The sequence below is a fragment of the Schistocerca gregaria genome, chromosome X (assembly GCF_023897955.1).
Source record: "Schistocerca gregaria isolate iqSchGreg1 chromosome X, iqSchGreg1.2, whole genome shotgun sequence".
Classification (NCBI taxonomy): domain Eukaryota; kingdom Metazoa; phylum Arthropoda; class Insecta; order Orthoptera; family Acrididae; genus Schistocerca; species Schistocerca gregaria.
This window is the reverse complement of record NC_064931.1, coordinates 65936031-65957454: the sequence shown is the minus strand read 5'-3', so window position 1 is coordinate 65957454 and position 21424 is coordinate 65936031. Positions and strand designations below refer to the sequence as shown.

The 21424-nt window shown below is 37.3% G+C and overlaps 1 protein-coding gene across 9 annotated transcripts in view; it reads right to left on the bottom strand.

The window, feature by feature from the left end:
- Window positions 1-20313, bottom strand: part of LOC126299623 (serine/arginine repetitive matrix protein 2-like) — a 160025-nt gene extending 139712 nt beyond the window's left edge. For 8 of the 9 annotated variants that reach the window (XM_049991669.1, XM_049991666.1, XM_049991668.1 and 5 more), the window contains exon 1: window positions 20127-20216. In XM_049991669.1, coding sequence (XP_049847626.1) covers window positions 20127-20153 — 27 coding nt within the window. In that variant the 5' untranslated portion in view covers window positions 20154-20216. Of the gene's footprint in view, window positions 1-20126 lie in introns of all 9 variants that reach the window. The other variant, XM_049991665.1, reaches the window with a different exon arrangement.
- Between the last annotated feature and the right edge of the window lie 1111 nt (window positions 20314-21424).

The window sequence follows — 21424 nt, the reverse complement described above, 5'->3', positions numbered from 1 at the left end:
TGGTTCGCAAGATATCATGTGACAAAAGGGCAAGTTGCGTTTCGCAGGAGCGATGCTTTCTGAAGCCGTGCTGATGCATGGATAGTAACTTCTCTGCCTCAAGGAAATTCATTATATTTGAATTGAGAATATGTTCGAGAATCCTGCAACATACCAATGTTAAGGATATTGGTCTGTAATTTTGAGTATCCGTCCTTCTACCCTTCTTATATACAGGCATCACCTGCATTTTTTTCCAGTCGCTCAGGACTATATGTTGGGCAAGAGATTCGCAATAAATGCAAGCTAAGTAAGGAGCCAATGCAGTAGAGTACTCTCTGTAAAACTGAATTGGAATCCCAACAGGACCTGGCGATTTATTTATTTTCAACCCATGCAGCTGCTTCACAACCCCAGGGATGTCTATCACTATATCCTCCACATGGGAATCTGTACGAGACTCAAACAGCGATATGTTTGTATGATCCTCCTGCATGAAAGATTTCTCAAATGCTAAATTTAAAATTTCAGCTTTCGTTTTGCTGTCTTCCATAGCCAGGCCAGACTAATCAGTAAGTGACTGGATGGAAGCCCTCGACCCGCTTACTGATTTTATGTAAGACCAGAATTTCCTTGGGTTTTCAGCAAGATCTTTTGCTAAGGTATGATGCTGGTAGTGGTTGTATGTTTTGTGCATCACTCTTTTTACAGCAGCACAAATCTCTACTAACTTTTGCCTGTCCTCATTCTCCCGATCTTTCTCGTACCGTGAGTGCAACTGTCTTTGCTTCCTGAGCATTCTCCAAATTGCGCTGTTAAACCACAGTGGGTCTTTTCCGTCCATAACCCACTTTTTCGGCATACACTTCTCCAATGCGTGATTTACAATGTGTTTAAAATTTGCCCATAATTCTTCCATGTCCATCATACTGGAAGTAAATGAAGTAGATTTATTTACTAAGTGGGATGCCAACAACTAATTTTGTTCTTGACTATTTGTCAATGAACCAATCTGCTATAATGAATTTTTGATATCTTTGGGATATCAGGAAAATATCATACATCCATCCAGGCACATTTCTTACTCTCTCTAATTTTTTCACTGAGTGACTCTGTTTCTTTAAACGATTGCAACATTGCAGAGTCCAATGTCATTTTTCCTTACCCACTGCCACCTGCAATTAAAATTTTAAATGATTCCATACAGAACCTACAACAATATACTGAAACAATGAGTAATAACTTCATAACAATTCTGTTCACTTACCAAAAATTTACAAAATATTAATGAAGCTTGTACCACCACATTAATCAACAACATTCACATCCAACTGTCACTAAATCGGCATGACGACTTATAGGGTTAAAGCAACTGAATCATAACACCTCCAGACTCACAGTTACAGATGGATTGACCCTGAACTGGCATAGCAGAAGCTGGACAGCTACAATAATAGCAGTTAGCTATTTATGATTGTTGGAATCAAAAACTGGAGTTTCTATCCCAGTTTTTTTTCTTTTTACATATAGTAATCACATCTTAATCATTACAGTTACAGATTACAATTGTATTAAAAACTTACTTCTAGTACTTCTGATCAAATATTTAATCACACAGTCACTAGTGACTTTTACAGATATTACAAATAAATTTATGAAAAAATGTAAATTTATTTACTGGTAAATGATGTACATGTCCACTTAAATCTACAAATTTTACAGAAGTGTCATTTTTTGGTGAAATGTGATTTTTTGAAGTTTTACAGAGGTGTGAACCCATGACAGTCCTGCTTTAATAGTTGAGGAATTAGTTAACAATAATGTGAAGCATTAAATAAATTTTAAAATTTTTTTGAAAATACACTTTGAGAAATTACAAATTTAAATTTTCATATAAATTTTTTAAAAAAAATCTCGATCCCATAATGTGCTGTATCTCACTGGAAAGCTCGTGGAAAATTCTGTAAAATGACACCTCTCCCACCATTTTAGTTTAATTAGGATAGTTACCACAACAATGTGAAATTATGGCAGTGTAGTGTTTTTTGGTGATTTTTGACAACTTCACAGTGACATATTTTCAAAATGGGTCAATAGATTTTAATAAAATTGGGTATTTCTCTTAATCTATATGTAGGCTTGCTTTGTACCAATTTTCACCAAAATCTGAGATGGTGAGTTAAAATTCATGTTAAAAGTGTGCTGCAAATCGCAGAAGATGGGTCCGACTCGGAAAAGACTGTTTACGTAACTCCTGACTATGAGTTCAAACTTATGCTGTTAGGACTGTGTAGTTCTCCATTCGCCTTCAGACATAGATGGCATCCTGCAGTGACACCTTATATGGATGATGTGTGTTTACTATCTGGATGACATTGTAGTTTATTTGAAAACATTGGAAGACCAACTAAGCTGCCTGACAACCATGTTGGAGTGTGTACAGACTGCAGGTCTCCACCTGAACCCAAAAAAGTACCTCTTCACTCTCCCAAGAAACAAAAATCTTGAAGAATCTAGTGAATGGTGATGGAGTCCACCCTGACCCAGAGAAAATAAGAGCAGTCACAGATTTTCCAACTCCTCGGCCTATTTGTGGTGTGAGAAGTTTTTTGGAATGTGCTAGAACTACCAGCAATTTGTGAAGGACTTCTATACAAAAACATGTCCCCTACTATAGGGAGGTGCCAAATTGTCCTGTACAAGAAAGATCTTTCCTTGTACTTAAGGAGGCACCGATATCTTCTCCAGTCCTAACATTGTGTGGTGATAAACAACTTCACACTGATGCTAGCAGTTACGGGATAGATGCAGTTCTAGTGCAAGTTCAGGAAGGTGTTGAAAAGGTGACAGCTTATGCTTTCTGAGTACTCTCCAAGTCTAAGAAGAACTATTCTAAAATTGAGAAAGAGTGCCTTATAGTTGTCTGGGCCACCAACAGGTGCCAGCCCTATTTATTTGGCAAACAATTCACCATTGTGATGGACCATCATACTCTATGCTCATTGACTGACCTGAAAGATCCAACTGGTTGGTTGTCAAGATGACACATGCTTCAAGAGTACACTGTCACAGTGGACACAAACGTAAGGACAATGACTGCCTATTAAGGAATCCTTTGGTGGAACACTGCAGCCTGGATCAAACCTTAGTCATTACTGCAATAAAAGACATTGCTACTAAACAGATGGAATGTCCAGCACTGCTGAAAACAAAAGAAGCCTCAAAGAGGAAGGAATTAACCAAAGGAGAATTCAAATTAGCAAACGGAGCAGTGTATATGAGGAACTATGACCCAATGTGGGCGGAAATGGTTCTTCTCTCCCATCTCATGTACAGTCAGTTACACTGGAGTACTTCCATTACACTCCAAACATCTAGTCACCTACGATTCATGAAGTCTCTAGACAGCATCAGATGCAGGTCTGACTGGTCTTGGGGAGACTCCCAAAGTCAGCAATGGAGAATCGATGGAAAATAATCTGTTACCTCACCAATTACATTGTCACCACAACTGGACAGGCTGCCAAAACTCTGGAAACAGTAAGGTTCCTTGTAAGAGACAGTATTCTGACACACAGAGCACCCCACATGATGACCTCTGACTGTCGATAAGTTTTCCAGTCGAGCCTAATATCAGAGGTAGTTTAACACTGTGTCATCCCCACAGGCTGTCTATCATCCACAGACAAACAGTCTCACAGAATTCTTTAATAAGACATTGACAGATATGCTCCTGATGTATGTCGATGTCAAACAGAGAGATTGGGGTATAATACTGCTCATCATGACATTCAAATAAAATACCATGTAGCAAGATACTACTGGCTTCACAATGTTCTTTTTGCTCCATGGTCAGGAGGCCAAAATGACAATGAATACCTTCTCCTGCCTAAATCAGGTGATACTCAGGATGACGGTGAGAAACATCTTGTCACCAGGACTGAAGACGTAAGGCAACTGGTTCACATATGGACTCTGAACATACAGGAGAAAGAACAATAGTGCTGTAATGCCACACAATGGCCAGTGAGATACAGCCTGGGAGTCTTTGTATGGATTTTTATGACTGTGCATAAGTGGGACTATTGGAACAATTACTGGGCTGTATTGTATCCTTCATCACTTGTTGGATGACCCTTCATCAAAAAGACAAAAGCATAGAGCCAGTGTCCATGTCCTCCTCATAAAGCACTACAGCCCAGAGTCGCAGATCAATGATGGGAGGTTCAAGGAAACTGAAGACCCACTCGATTATGAAGCTTCGACTGCAGGGACAACTTATGATGCTCATCCTAGTAATGAGTATGTAACAACATGACCAGGAAACAAGGATCCACCAATGCCACTGTACTGAGGGAGCATTGACAAGATCTAGATCCAGTGTGCTATAGTTGACTCAAGTGAGAATTGAAACAGTGAGTTGGTGTTTTGGCAGGAGAGGGAGCAATGCTGGTAGCTGTGGCTTATTCAGTGTTGCATGGTGGTTAGCATCACTGACTGACATGTTGTGGCTCACCAGTTCAAACCCAAACACCAACAGTTATTTGTTACTTAGTACTGATCATTTCTGGAACCTTCCTGAAATATCTTACATTTGTAATGTTTGTATATTCTGGGACATTCCATGTACAAGTAGATTCACATTCCGTCTGGGATGTCAGTTCTGTTCTGGCTGTAAGCTAAAGTTCATAATAAATGTGCTTTCAATTCTAAGGGCTGTATTTCACTGACAAGCCTGCTCTTGAGTTTGGACTTGATTGTGGTTTTGATGTGATGATGATGATGATGATGATGATGATAAGTCAATAGGTTGCTGTAACAGATACAGTAAAGCAACCTGTTGAAAAGAATACAATACACACACCCAACTAAAGGAAACGCCACAAACTAACAACATACGGAAAAGAAATGTACGTACATGGAAGAACTAGGAGATTCTATCACACTGTATGAATACAGGAAAACTTTTAAAACAGCAGAAGCACAAATGGCCTACTGATATTTGTGTGGATTACAGAAAGTAAGATCAGACTCAACTTGATATCACAAATTAGCCACACAGGAAAAAAATTTGCAGGTTTTGTAATAAAAATTATGGTACATCTATCAACATAGCACAAGCAAATAACAGTAAGGATTACCACACAATCAGTTTGACAACACATGTATTATCCGATTCCAGACCAACAACAACCAAATTTATACTAAGTGAAATCTAAGGTTACTAGTGTAGTGAGACTGATTAACATGGAACTATGTGCTGGACAGTGTAACAAATACATACCAGATTCACAGAAAAGTGCAAGCTGGCATTTTTCATCCAAACAAATCTTTTGCATGAGTCAAAACTATAATGAACATTGAAAAATATACTGCAACCAACTGAACTCACAGAATTTTCGATTTGTGGTTTGATTTAATAACTTAGACACAAAGCCATAATTTTCAGTTAATTATAAGTATTAAGGTGCCACAAAGTGTAGTTATGATAAACACACACCCATCAACAAAAGGAGTACAGAAAGACTGAATTTTAAGCTTTAAATACCACTGCCAGACAACCAAATTGAATTTTTTTGTTACTGTTTTCACAACATGCGAGACATTTCTAAGGGAAAAAGGTGGGGGAAAGATTATTCCATGGTGTTCAGGGTGAAACAAGTACTGAAATCTCCAGAACCTGTTTGGAGAAATAATGAGAAACATGTGGATGGATGAATAAGGCTGCTCATCAGTATGAATACACTATGCACCAAGTTGTCTTCTGAGGTACAAGTCCACTGTGCTACCATGCTTACTGCAGAAATACTGGTCTATTTTGCAACAACATTATCTACTTAGAGGGGATTAATTAAGTGTACAGGAAGCTCGGAACAGAATTTTAAAGTTTAAAGACAAACACTCAGCCTTGCTAGAATACTAAAATACCTTATCTCAGAAATGAGTGGATATTAAGTATGCACTACAAAGGGAAAAAACCAGACATCCACACACATTCTGCTGCACAAGGAGCTAAAAAATCACATGCTGGTAAAAAGCCATCTAAAAATAATAGGAGGTAACAGTTTAATATGCACACAAATCCACCAGTGGCAAGAATTGAACAAAGTAGAATTAAAATATTGTTCTGCATCATGTGATACACAAAAGTCAGAAGCCTTTCAAATAAACTACAGAAGATTTCTGTAATTTATAGTAAGCGAACAAATAGGCATACACTATAGGATAAGCTTGCAGTTGAACTAACAACTGCATGGTGGAATGGTCCAAAATGTTCAGTGATAAAGACTGCAAAGGGTATTCACTACAGCAAGCATGCAAACATGATCACTAAATGGAGTTTCTAGTCAAACAAGAACAATGGGAAGTTGAAAAATGACAAACATATATAAGCAGAGGATGCTGTAATGTTTGTTTCAATGAACACATTACAATATTAAACACTTCTTCATAAACTTACCTAATGCCTGAAAAGATTTCAGTGTCTACATATTGGCCATCATACCTGAAGCATTTTAGGATATCCTGCTTCACAGTCTCATACCTGGTAGAACAAATCATTTAGAGATCCTGTTGCATAACATTGGTGCATGATCCTATATCTACTAGCTAAATGGCTGTAGCATAAAAAGCAGCAAATACGATTTTTTTCATCAATAAACGTGATACACCCATTGACAAGTTAAGCAGGATTTTCCCACCACTTAAGACTGTGAAACTTTTCCACTGTTGAGTCACAAGATGAGAGAGAAATTACATCCTGTAGTGCTACCTCTACCTATGTAAACAGATTGTTATTATTATTTTGCAAAGTAATGGAAGTAGTAAATGGACCTGTGTATTTCTATTGTTACGCATATATATGTAACTAGAAATGCTCCTTTCAATCACAAACAGCCTTTTTGTAACATGTAAACTTGTTACCGCAGATGAAATATGAGGGCTTCACAGAAAATCACAGGAAGTATTGGGAAGAATGGAACAGTCACTACACTGACTAACATAGTAGTAGGTCAGTGTGCTTAGAAACTGTAAGAGCGACAATGCTTCTCATTCACCTTCAATGGCCCTCATAAATGAGCATTCAAACTCAAAATACCATAAAATGTGAAATCTGCTTTGAAATACAGTTTTCAGTGTCTGAAAATCCAAAGTTTCAACATTCATCACAAAATTTATGCTACATGTGGATCGAATGTAATGAGTAAAGGTGGTGTGCATCAATGATATTTATTTACAAGTAACTGAAGTGGCAGTCTGCCTGTTGTTAGCAATGACCTAGAAGAGAGAATGACACTGACTAAACTATTAGAGTGCACTAGAAGGGCTGTAGTAAAGAGCTGGGATCTAAGCCCCACACCTATGTACTGGAGATACATCTCTGTAATAAAACCTATTTATTTATGGGGCTACAGCATGGTGGAACACGTTAGAACAGAAGGTGGCTACTAAGAGGGCTCAAGGTACAGATGTGCCACATAACATGTGGAACCAGCAGCAAACCCTCAGCTGGGATGGAGATCATATTGGACATGTCCCATTTTACACCTTTAGGTTACAATGGAGGCCGCTGTAGGGAATACAGATTAAAAACTGGTAATAACCAGAAGCCTTTAGGATATTCAGAACCCCACGCCAATAAATGAATGTGGTAAATATAAATTTTCCAGCTGACTATACAATAAGTTACAGCTGCTTCAATAAACCTTTTGAGGTAACAGTTGGAAGTAGGCAGCAGTGGGAGGATGAGACACTGTCTTCTGGAGCCACTGTCTTCTGATATGTCAAAAAAAAGACCAAGGTGTGGGGGCTGGGGTATACAGGGTACAGCCTAGACTTGAGACAGCAGTTTCTCTATGGAGACTGGCCCAGGTATTCCAGGTGGAAATATTTGCTATCAGAATATGTGCAGAGGAGAATCTGTGAACATGCTACAAGGATTATGGAACCTACATTCATTCAGACAGCCATGGAGCTCTGAAATTTCTATCAACCCCTTCAACAAAACCGAAGATTGTTGCAGAATACCATGAAGCCCTGGTGAGGTTAGGAGAAAGAAATATGGCAAACCTGCTCTGGGTCTCTGATCACTGAGGAATCGGTGGAAATGAACAAACTTATAGGTTGGCCAGGACAGGAGTGATGACTCCATTTGTTGGACCAGAATCTTTCCTCACCATCACTAATGTGATGGTAAAATCAAAATCACATAGCTGCATCAGTAGGCAGCAAGCAGAATTGGACTAAGAACCAAACCACAAAAACTTGGCAAGCTAATTATACTGAAGCCAATTTTCAAGAGAAGTTCTGCAATCTTGGACTTGAACATGAGACAGAATACACTCATGGTAAGAATAATTACTGCCAGTGGGAATTTTAAGAAAAACCTGCACATGATGAGCATAGAGAAAGAAGTTCCTAAGCATAACCTGTGTGGTGAGGGTAATGAAACCACACCATATTTAATCTTCTAATGCAAATTGTCGGTGGCCAAAAGACACTGAATGTTCAGTGAAGTAATTCCTGAAGAAACTGTGTCTAATAAAGAACTAGTAAGGTATCTCTTACTACTATTTAATGGTACTTTCTGGTTTTACTTGAATGATGGAAAGAAACTGCACAATAAACTCAGCTGTGGTGTGAGTAATAGCAGGCTAAGACCACTGTTGTTTCATCTCCCTGCAGAAATCTGATCAAACAATTAGCATACCACAAATCCGGGGCTCAATGTGCTCCAAAATTCCTTTCTAATAACCACGAAATTCAATGGGTGATCTGTTCTCAGGACCTGTGAAAGGTGGTGGTTTACCAAGGGTAAACAAGTTCTGTGCTGGCTGGGTTCCAAATGCATAAGAGGGCAGAATTTTATACAGAGGGATTTTATAAACTCATTAAGTGAACGATAAATGCTTACATCTGAATGGCAATTATGTATAGAAGTAGTACTAAGCTATTGTGTTGATGTTTTTCTAATAAACTTGCTTTAACGATTTCATTATTTTGTTTACAGCTTAACAATAGTTGCTTTCCATATAGCCCTTGTATTTTTTCTTAAGCACCTTCTGTTAATTTTTGGGTAACTTACACTTAATTAAATTTTTCTTTCAATACAATCACAGAAAACTGCAATGGCATTTTCTCTCATATTAGACATATAGGAGGAGTGCCAAAAAATCTTGAAATGTGTTTTACCTGGTCTAATTCCTCTATTTTTATGCTCATTTTGTATGAATTTTGTATACAGAGGTAAAACACTCATATGATCCTTACTTCGTGCCAGTGAAATCTATATAGCATGCATCTCCTCCCCCCCCCCCCCCCCCCCTCTCTCTCTCTCTCTCTCTCTCTCTCTCTCTCTCTCATAATCCTAGGACCTGAGCCTTCCACATGCCTAACATTACAAGTCCACTGATCTACCAAGTACAATACCTGCACACTGTGTTTCTCCTCCTTGGTTTCCTATTAAACAATACCTTAAAGTCACAGAAACTATAGTTCAATGTTATACATCATTTATCCATTTTGGCCCACTTTTGGAGCATTTAGAACATGTATAAGTGGTGGAGTAGTTTCAGGTCCATAACTGGAACCACCCAAAAACCTTTATGTGGCATAGCAATTTGAGATCCAGTTGCATCACACACACTTATGGATTTGTTACTTAAATGTTTCAGATTTCACACTGATAAATGTTCAGTATTAAACACAAAACACAGCTGAGGTTACACACAAGAGCCTAGAAACTAACATGATGCAGGGACAAGCTTTCAAAATATATATTTCTATGCAGCCTGCTAAGGTGGTAAACAAATATATTACTATCTTACATAACACTGACAATGATGGCTAGGTCTGGTTCCCATCAACAACCCAAATTTATTCCTTCTACTAAGTTTCTCCATTCACCTTAAAAAGTATAAATACATTTCTAACAGTATTATGCATTTAATTTTCTTTATAGGCTTCAGTTTTAAGTGTAAATGATCTAATGCTTACCTTTCATTTAATTTGTTTAGGAAATAGGTCAATGCAATGAATGCCAGTCTCCAGTTGTTAAAGCATAATATGTGCATTTCTCAACAAGTAATATTTGGAAAGGAATCAGCCTGATTGTTTTTATGCTGAGCATTAGGGACAACATGTAGACACACCAGATTTCCCTGTTGGAAGAAAGTGACGAAGAAGTACAACCTAACTTTTCCTGAGTAATGACAGCTTGCAAGTGAACAGTTGTTGAGTGTTGTACTCCACAACGGGTCATAATGCGGTGTGGAATCAGTCAGTAATAAACAATAAAGTATTGAGATGAATATATTTTCAACCAGAGTGGTTAACACAATACACAGAGCCTGTAAGACAGATTCTGAAGTGAAAGAATGGTTTGCTTTTTTTGTGTAAAGCATTTAAATAAGAAACAGAGAACACCAAAAATGAAGCATCGGCAAGGTACTGATAAATGTCTCTTCCTTCCAATACAGCCCAGTCAACAAAGACCAAAAATTGGGGACAAAATATTGTAGTTGTAATTTTTGTAGAGTGGTAGGAGGGATTATCATAAATAATGTACTAAAAATCTTTACCAGTGGGGTGTAAGCATGGGGTTGGTTTAAAGGCTACTTTCTTTATTTGTTTTTCTTGGGTAACTTGAAAACTGTAGTTTCTAGTGAAAATATTCCCTAGTACAAAATTAAACTGTGTGTACTAAATTTCCTGCAAGAAAGGTACTACTTATTTTTTCTCCAGGATTAATAGTGTTCATGATGCAAGCAATTGAAAAATCACAGATTATGAAAAATAATGTTACAGAGGTATAAAATTACTATCTACTGTTAAATGAAGTGGGTTAAGAACCAATATTAAATGCGTGTACCATATCTTAGTGCAGTACGGCTGTGTTAAGGGATAAATTGTGTTTTGGAGGCGTAAAAGGGTGGAGGGAGTGAGGTGGAGGATAGAAGTAGGAGGGAAAGCAGGTTAGTGGACTGTGGTCATGTCCTTCCCTCCTCCAGAGGTCTCCAAACTAAAGAGTGAGCATGTGATTTCCCACTATGTCAAGAAAAGTGACTGCAGGGTGTTTCATGAAGTGTCATACTGACCCTCCTCAGAGTGCCTTAACAGACAATGGCGACACAGTGCACAGACATGCCTGAGGGGTTTTCATTTTCCATGAAATGTATTAACACTATGTGGAATACAGATATGTGTTACTAATAATACGCAAGCAGACCATATCAATGGAATCAATGTAAATCTCTCCACACTGTTCTAAACTTCCATAGGAGAAACTGCATGGGAGCTGTAGTGTTCTATTGGGAAAGGCAAGTTTCCCCACCACAAACACTGCTTGATTTTCTTCATTTTTCAGACAGATTATACATCCCTAGTATTTCCTACCCAGTTCTATTATGTGAGTAGACAAAATAATGACTCTTTTTAGTTTATTAAATGAGTACTTATTTGCAGCTGTTAAGTGAGCTGTTATGCACATATCTCTCATTATTCAGGATTTCCACGATGTTGTTCATGGCACTCTCCCCTACAATTGTACAAAAATTTCTGACTACACAATCTATTCCTGATTTTGGAACTTTTTTTTGTCTCTATTGATCGGGCTATTACGCCACCAGCATAGTCTGCTACTTTTTTACATTATTAATTTAAATGTACCCGTTGGGGTAATGAAAGAAAAAACACCTTTCGTAAACATTACACTAAAACCAATTCTGTTGAAAATTTGATCCAAACTTAAGCCTTACAAGCACAGTAGTTTTACAGTCAGATGGCCTGACAAATACAACAATGTAATTGTTTATTTTGTGCTGTTAAAATTCACAAAACTGTTAAGAAAAATTTTAACAAATGTCAATTCCACAATTTGTAAGTGGTCAAGTAAGCCGGTGAGGTAATAAAGTCTGACAATGAAGACCAAAACACTTTGAATGCAGGAAATAATTCGTGCAGTCACAAAATTTTGTATGGGAGTAAGTGGGAGTGCCATGAACAAAAAACTAGAAATCCTGAGCAGTGAGCACAGTGTGTGGGAACAGGGTTGCATTTGAAGGTAACTTTTGCACATTTTTCTTCAATAATTAGAAAACTACAGCTTCTAGCGAAAATGTATCCCAATACACAATTTAACTACTTAAAATTTCCTGCAAAAAGGCCCTGTCAATTTTTTTCTATAGGACTAATGGTTTGCACATAGAAAACGAGAGAATATGAAAATCTTGAGCATGGTTTTCAAAGTCAAAATATAATGTCGCGGGTTGTATAAAACGATATTAGTAAGGGCAGCTGAATCACCCTGTATATTTCAACATAAGTCAAGCGACGCATTACACTAGATTACTGTTCTACATTTGAACATGAGTAGTCCTATTCCATCAGACATTCACATCCACTTTGGGCGAAGTACTGTGGATGTGTGGTAAGTGGTTCTACTCAGTGCAGCCCACTCTACAAGTGCCAGTAATTCCTGAATAGAGGAGATTTATGAAGCCAACCAGCAAAACAATTAAAGCCAAGAGAAGAGCAGTAATGTTTTGGTCACTCGTTAATTCGGCACCAAGTGACACCACCACAACGCAACTTTGTAATATACTGTCATCACCAGAAAGCAGCAAGGTACCACATTTACCAATCCAATCACTTTCCCATCATCACCAAAAGGTCACAGACAATATCACACTTACAAATTATACAATTATCCGTCATTGTTTACAGGAATGTATTTTACATATTAGCTCACGTTCCAACACCTAAACAAGAGTTACATAAAGTAATTTCACCTGTTCACATATGAGAACTGGAAAGAAAATGCTGGCTAAGTACAGTGTCTGTCAACTGAAAAACAAGGAGTGCTCATGGTGGAGGAAGTTGCCTTACCCAGACAAACACTGCAGCTGCTGTAGACGGTGATTAAGAATTGATTTCCCCTCCAGCAGTGTTGAACAGCACATAGGGATTTACATAGACTCTGTTCATATGTCTTAGTATGGTATTAGTAACTCATATTTGTATACCACGTAGTGTTTTGTGGAAAATAAACACCCCTGGGCATGGCTGTACACTGCACTGCCAGTGATCACACAAGACAAACTGTGAAAAGATCAGTATAATTTTGTGAAACACTCTGTAGTTCTTTCTTGTGCCACATTGCAGTAGGGATAATGGAGAATCACCTTTGCTCTTTGGTTTGCAGACCTATGAAGCAGAGGAGGACAAGGCCACAATCTGGTGAACTAAATTCCTTCAAGCTTCTACCCTCCAGTCCTATCCCCTCCATTCCGTCACACCCCCAGAACACAATTTATTCCTTAATTGGTTCTGCTGCAGTTAGATGTGGCACACACATATAATGATAAATATTTAGTAAAATAATTGAAAAAGACAATACTAGTTGTGCATTAAGCCCTTACATCAGGGTTTTGTGTACAACTTTCTATGAATTTGGTTCCAAAGAGTCTCATCAATGAACTGTAAAGAAACCCATCTGAATTTCTACTGAGCTTTTAGAGTGTTTGAGAATTAGGCCTTCTGAGTGTGTGAGAACTGTTTATAAAAAATGTATTACCGCAATCTTGCAATGCGAAAATGTGGTGCAAGCAGCAGTATCTCAATTCTGGCCACCTAAATACACCATGAACAAACAAAGCGACACTCACTGCTTTTGTAGCTTTAAAGGCATTATCTGTTGGGTGTTTCAGTGATTCTGATTGTCAATGCTGGAATTTATCTGTGAGTGCTTAAATAACTGATGAGAATTCTTGCCCACCTTGTCAGTGACCAACAACACATGAATTTGACACCACAATAATGCGCCAAGCTTCACTACAAGACCAGTGAGTCGATAGGAACACCCTGACTCTGTATAGAGTATTCTGCAGTGTCACCAATTTGTAGTCTCCATCTGGCCCACAACACATGCTCTAGGGCCTTGGAGTCCACCTTTTGTTTGTCATAAATCTGATATACCTTGAATGATTTTGCTCTAATTTGTTCTTATAATATTTTTTTCTTACTTTTATTTACAATGCATACAAATGGCAGAATAGCCATCACTACATTTGAACTAATATGAAGATAAATGCTAACTGTTCAACACAAACCCAAAAGTGCACTCAATAGATGAAAGTAGTTGACACTATGGGCTGGTATGTCATCTACATCTACATGTCATGTGGTACATGTTCCCATTGCTGAAGATTTTCCAACAAACTGGTGGTTTTTTTTAATGCCCACTCAAACACATGCTTTTGAGGACCCAAACTAGGTCAACATTGCCTCATCTTCCTCATAATGTGGACCACAACTCCATGTCTGCATATGTACAGCACCTCAAAATATACTTAGAAGAAAGTAGTTCTTAAGCGCCTCAGATCCTCACTGATATGCCCCATTTACAAGTAAACAAAAATGTTTTGGATTTATAATTCGTACTATGCAACAATTTCACTCAATGTATGTTGGAGAGTCTACAAATGAGTGTTATTTAACTTACTAGAAGAAAAAGCAAAAAGATTGCACTCAAGTGTTCTGTATGAATTTCAAAAGAACTGTGGCACTGTTGATTTTCTGTTTTCACTGTGCCAGTTTTAGCAGAAAAGTACTGAACAATAATGCAGTCTCTATATCTGCGTTATTGATTTTGAGAAGCTTTTTGAAAGTGAGTCATGATGTACTGTGGACATTACTGTAAAAAGATTTCTATCATTTATGACAAAGTCTCCGAAAAGAGATAACATGCAAGGTCTGTGTGGATTGTGCTTTTCTGAGACACTGTTAGAATCTGCAATTATCAATTACGTGCTGAAGAATGCTGGTGGTGTTAACTTAAAATAAGGAGCTGAGAGGAGCCTCTAATTTGCAAAGGTTCTGATGGTATAGAAAACAGCTTTTTTAAGTAATATACATGCAAATTTTTGCAGTTATGTGCCTGTGTTTGGGGGGGGGGGGGGGGGGAGGCAACACCAAGATAGCAGGACCAATTTCCATGAATGATACAATATGTATGAGTTGAATATTAATGTGATGAAAACTGAAATAATTGCTTGTGAACTTGTTTCTGAAAATACTTGTACTGGGAGAAAGAAATGTGAATATGTGGATAAATTTTAGTATGTGGGAAGCATTTCAACATCAAAAAGGTAACTAATAAGCCATAATGGTGTTAACAACAGCAGCTACATAGTGCCACACAGTACCAAGCAATTAGAAGAACACAAATCAGGAAGATTGCAAATATTAATTAAGGGGCGCAAGTTTAAATACCTACATCTACAACATTCTTGTGTGTATAATTTGCTGATGTGCCTTCAAGAAAAAAACTTGGAATATGCTAGCCATGCAATATTTAATTACAGTACAAGGACAGTTACTGTGCAATATGCTTAAATCTCCAGCCACACCTTGCACATTTGGTCACAGCCTTTTCTGTGTATTATTACAATTATCTTATCATCTCTTGTTTGTAGAACAGGTGTAACTCCCATGAGCCACTTACACATGAGAATCATTCCACTACTGTTAAATCTAGACTGTTGAAGTGTGGACCCTAGCAGCAGTGACCAGCCTGCAGTACTCCTTATAGGCCAATGAAAAAAAAAAAAAAAAAAAAAAAATTGAGGAAAGTAACTTCAGTTGCTACTGTACACTCTATCAATTACATCAAGAACAAACATGAGGTGGTCTTACCTGCTACACAACACACTTATCAGACTTACTACTAAGAAAGAGATGAAATCTGTTCAGATTTTGACCATAATTCAAATGCACTTTTAAGTATATTACTCTGTGTGGTTGGGACAACAGATTTCACTGCAGCTGCAACCCTGCAAGGAGTGAAAAGTCACAAATGTTCCCTACATTTGAGTATCACTCATGACAATTTTTATGCCATGCAGGTGACTAGACCCATCTGTTGCTGACACTTCTTGACATATGTGCATATTATTCCAAACATTAATGATGCAAAGAAAAATATCATGACAACATATGTTGGCAAAAGAGAGTGGATAATTGTTGCTGAAACTGTAAGTAAACTACAGGGCAATGGTACAAAATTAGTAAGGACGTCATAAACAAACTGTTAGCCACCAATATTATTGGGGCTCTGCTTTGGATTCAGAAATTGTGCTACTACTTCGGCTTTCCTTATGATTGAAGGATAACTAACACAGCATACAAAACACATTAAAATTACCTTGTGACTGACATTTCAGCAGACTGAATGGTAGCGGCCAGCCGCAAGCCAATCTTCGTTCTTTATTGAGCACCATGTGTAGCATCTTGTTAAGTGTGGTTGGCTACATGCTGGAAACAGCCACCACCCCTCTCCCACATCAAAGCAATTTTAATTAGAGTTTACTCTTATTTGCTCAATAACATGAAAATTGCTTCTCACATCAAACAATGCCAGCAAATCTTTGTGATGTTCTTCATGTGCATAGCCAAATAAAGCACCTCCAAGGTTTGTGAAACTAACAAAATTCACCGTACACCTCTTGAACTCCCTCCTAAAATCCCTGGGTTCTCCACTAGTGATTTTCAGAAGTTTAGGCATATTGTTTAGCTGTCAGAAGAGGAATAAGTTGATCATATAAGTGTCTGAAAAATGTGAACGGATTGAAAATTTTGTGGTAAACAGGACTCTGTATGGTATTTTAGATGGAGAGTAATGAACATAAGTCAAATTAACTTCAGATGTGCTACAAGGAAGTGTACTAGGAGCTTCACCATTCTTGTTGAGCATGAGTAGTAACCTCAAGCTACAGGTGGTAGAGTTATCTATATAGAGGTACTGTCTGAAAATAAAAATAGTATAAATAGTGTTATCTTGACAAGATGGTGTGCATATTGGCAACTTGCTTTAAATGTTCAAAAATGGAAAACTTGGCACTAACCAAACTGAGAAAAGTACTACTGGTATCCTGTGGCTACAATACCAATGAGCCACAGCTGGAACCAGGCTATTTATACAAATAGCTGAGTGTAAAAGTTTGTGGGGATACGAAATGGAATGATCATAGCGTCAAGGCCCAACTGTAGACAAAGTAGGTGACAAACTTAAGTCCAGTGCTAGGATACTGGGAAAATGCAATAAGTCTACAAATGAGACTGTTTAGACAATACCCAGAAAACTGCTAAAGTGTGTGGGATCATTACTGAATATGATTCACATGAGTATTATATATATAAAAGCATGGCAACACAAATGGTCACAATTTTGCTTGGCTCATAGGGGAGCACCACAGAAATGCTGAAAAACCTGAATTGACAGACAGACAAACTACATTGTGAAAGCGAAAGCATCCTCCATCATCTACTCCTCAGGGGTTTGCAGAATATGAATATAGAACAAACAGAATATGTATGACTGGCTGTTCAGTGCTGCTATATATATAATTTTTTTTTGGAGGGGCTCAAGAAGCTGTGTATTCCTGAGGGGAGGGGGAGTGCCATTGCCATCAAACAACTAGTCAATTGTAGCATACAATTTGGGAAGTTACTGGAAATCCAATAGGTTAAATCTTTCCAATTAGCATGTGGCAAGTGACATCTTTAAAAATAATGAAGTGAAGTTGCATAAATAAATGCTTTGACATGGTTAAAACTAGGAGGGTAAGCTGTTACGTTTTCATAAAGTCTCCAATGAACTTTTGACCTTCACAGGCTAGTATTGTCTTCACAGCAGAAATCTACATTTTTGAAATTTACACTACATATTTCTTAGCTTTCAACATTCTGTGGTCTAAATCTCTCCATGGGAAAGTCGAAACATGATTAGAGCATGATATTCATACATATAACAAGGTTTCTCATGCTAGTCTATACTCCAACAGAGTGATGTGTTACCAAGAGATTTCGGTCAGTTTTAAGGTTGTAGTACAGTTATTTCGAATTAAATGAATGTCACACATCTCTTAAAATTGAATATTAACTCACACGGCACTCATGTATGTAGTCACAGGTGACTTCTTCACCCCATTCCAAATCAACAGGTGCATGAAAATTAAGTGAACAAATGGCATTTTGTACCATATATAACCCAAACTCTGAATAAGTTCGCTTAGTTTCAAAGTACACTGCTACGTATAAACCAGTGACATTAATAACAAACACTAATTGAAACCCTTATGCAATGACATATCTTTTTCATGCCACAACTTTCAAGTATAATTTCTGGAATCACTATGGTGCAACAAAGTACAGCTCAATTTCATACTTTAAGCACACACAAAATTTAATATGTCTAGGATACATGGATGGGACAAGAAAAAGAAAAGGCAGTGCTGGTGCAATGAAAAACAGCTATCTGCTTTGCTTGCTACGTGTAAATACTTTATCTGATGTTGAATGATTATTATTGGCACATGAATAAGTTTAGTATAATCCCATACAATCAGCAATTCATTACATCAAATAGAGCCAGTTTCCAATCAAAATATTACAAAAAGTAAAATATAGCACTATCTTCCAAAGGACAATAGAGAGCTCCAGAAACGAACAAGAAATAAGGAACATACCACAGACAAGAAACAGTGTTAATGAAGAATGAATGATATCCTGCAGTCAAATACAATTCCCAATTTCTTCAATCTGTACACCTTAAAATTGCATTCCATACACATACTAGAGTTTCTGCCAAGTTACAAACTCAATACAACCATGCGAAAATAAATCACACAGAAAAACAAAACACTACAAGCACCTACAAACATTTAGAGTAATTTTATACCTGTATTTAACTAACCCTTTAAAATCAGTTACTGGTCCCACACAGTTTCGTGACAATGCATCAGCAAACACAATTATTACATAATACGTATTGTTATACACACAAAATCTTAAGTGTAACAAATAGCCTAGTAGTTACAAACTTGTCTGTTACATTCTCATGTGAGACTTGATGTTTCTACATTTTTCTATATTACAATATAGCAAAATGTGTTCTAATCACTGGTAAATTGTTAAAAATTAACATGTACTTTCTGTCTGATTGTAACATTTACTCGTGTATTTGCACAAAAAAATCTGCAAAATACATTTATAATTTGCTTCCAAACTGCAAGTTGTGTTCCACGTGAAACACAGTCCAAAATACTTCTTTTTATGCCGGGCTGAAAAAGTTTTAACAATATTTGTATGGCTCTCTCTCTCTCTCTCACACACATACAACATTCGTATAAACAGTACAATGTAATGACAATGTACACAAACTAAACGAGATATTACTGTTTTTATATACTATAAAGTCTCCTGAAGCCAAAAATATACAAACATTCTTTTAAGTTTACATTGTTTATCACTGACAATTATCCTCATAGTGACAATGTCACCCTGTGTGTTTTGTAAACATACATTAACTGATTCATTAATGCGACGCTCGATTAAAATAAAAACACTAACACGAACTGATCTGTAATCCATTTCACGTAAGACTGAAAAAAACACATCGCCGTTTAAACAACGATCTTCATTTCTTACTGGAACTCGGAAAACACACCTTTATTACCACCACAATCTACAAACTATCAGCAGGAACTTTTATAATACAATATTTACAGAAGTCAACGTAGATGCTGTTACAAAGCACTGATTGATCGAAATTTCGATTTTGGCTCCAGTTAACACCAATTTCTGCAGTTAAACTGCGAAAGTACGACAAATACATTGGAAAACCCAAAAGTAATCTATAAAAAAAGTCGATAAAATACACAGCAATTACAGAAAAATTATTATTTGGCGGTGAAGTAACATCAATATACTGCGCAAGCTCCAAACAATAACAAAACAAAAAAAAAAGTTGATGGCACGAAACATATGTACATAGAGACATCTAAATTGATCTGTAAACACAGAAAATACCAACGGCACTTCACTGTTGAGTGTTCTCTAATAATTAATAAACAACAGTAATTAAAAGTCAACACAAGGATCCGCGCAATTATTGTAGCGCTCAGATATATTAACGGCCATCTTCGTTGTTACGATCTCCAACATCCTTGTTCCACGATCTCTCCGCGGCACAAGATCACTTTTATAATGAATTGAACAACTTGCGTTCTTTTCGTTTTTAAAAACAATAAATGTTTAATAATGTTGGTATTTGATTAATTACATAAAAATCGCGAGTTTTTTTAACTTACCGATGTAAACTGATGTTGATACGCCATATTCACTAACTTATTTCAAGACATTGAAGCAGAGAAGTAAAGTAGCGGGCAAAGACAACATTTATGAAGTTTCATATTAACGCAACTCTACACCTTGATGACAATTTCGTGCACGAGTTCAGCAGTAGAGAGGACCACTCATAATATAGCATCATATTAATGAATCTAATAGAAGTAGAGAGTCGTATTATGACAACAAAACAGAGAAATACGGTATCCAAAGCCAATTTATGAATAATATTTACAACCGTAATGGAACTTGCAAAAGATATTGAAATATCAAATAGCTTTGTGCGAGCCGTTAACATATTTGTTTCCATTTATCTGTTACATATTGTATTTTCTAATTCTGGGCATGTTAGAATTGCAGTTCGAACAGTCATTAAAAATAATTGTTAAACATACAATGATTTTGAAGGCAACAGCCGAGAAATTGTATTAAGCTGGGTTCTCACAGGCAACAAAATAATCGCCACTGCTAATGGCGAACTGCAGTTGCTTTGCAGTTGCATGTGTGAACTCCTAGTTTTCGGTGGCGCCATTTAAGGAGCGCAACTTTTGTCACGCCACAAAAGTCGAACTTTGTTCCAATTTGTTGCACCATTTTGCCTTCTCCACAGTCGAATAACGTCATTCGATTGCTACCTCGCGACTGTATTCAAACCTTTCTAGTGCATATTAGTTCGTAGATAGTGCTTTTGTTTCTGCGTTTGCTATTAATATGTCGAAGAAGTGGTCAACAGCGACAATTATGAGATTCTTGGAGGTGTATCAAGAACGAGAATGACTTTGGAACCACAAAAGCGAATCATACAAAGACAGAAAATTGAGAGATGCCGCATACTGCATACTGTTTACTAAACAGTATGCGTGAATATGTACCTGGAATTGATATTGCTACAACAAAATTAAAAATTCGAAGCATTCGAAATGCTTACGTGAATGAACATAAAAAAGTACTGAAATCACTTAAGAGTGGTGCGTCTGCAGATGGCATTCATAAACCCAGCCTTGCTTGGCTTTAAGCTGCAGACCGGTTCTTAAAACATTTAGCCGAGACAAGAGAGACGAGAAACACTTTGGTAAGTAATATTTTACATTTATTATATTTCCAAAACATCTTATTTAGTGATATGTACAGCCGTTTAATCAGCTGTCACAGGTGACGCCATTTTGCAAACTGCGCAATTATGAAGAATTTGTGGCGTCCTGTGTGAACGGTAGCTCACACCGCCACTTCAGAATGACTTGACTTGTGGCGATACTTTCGT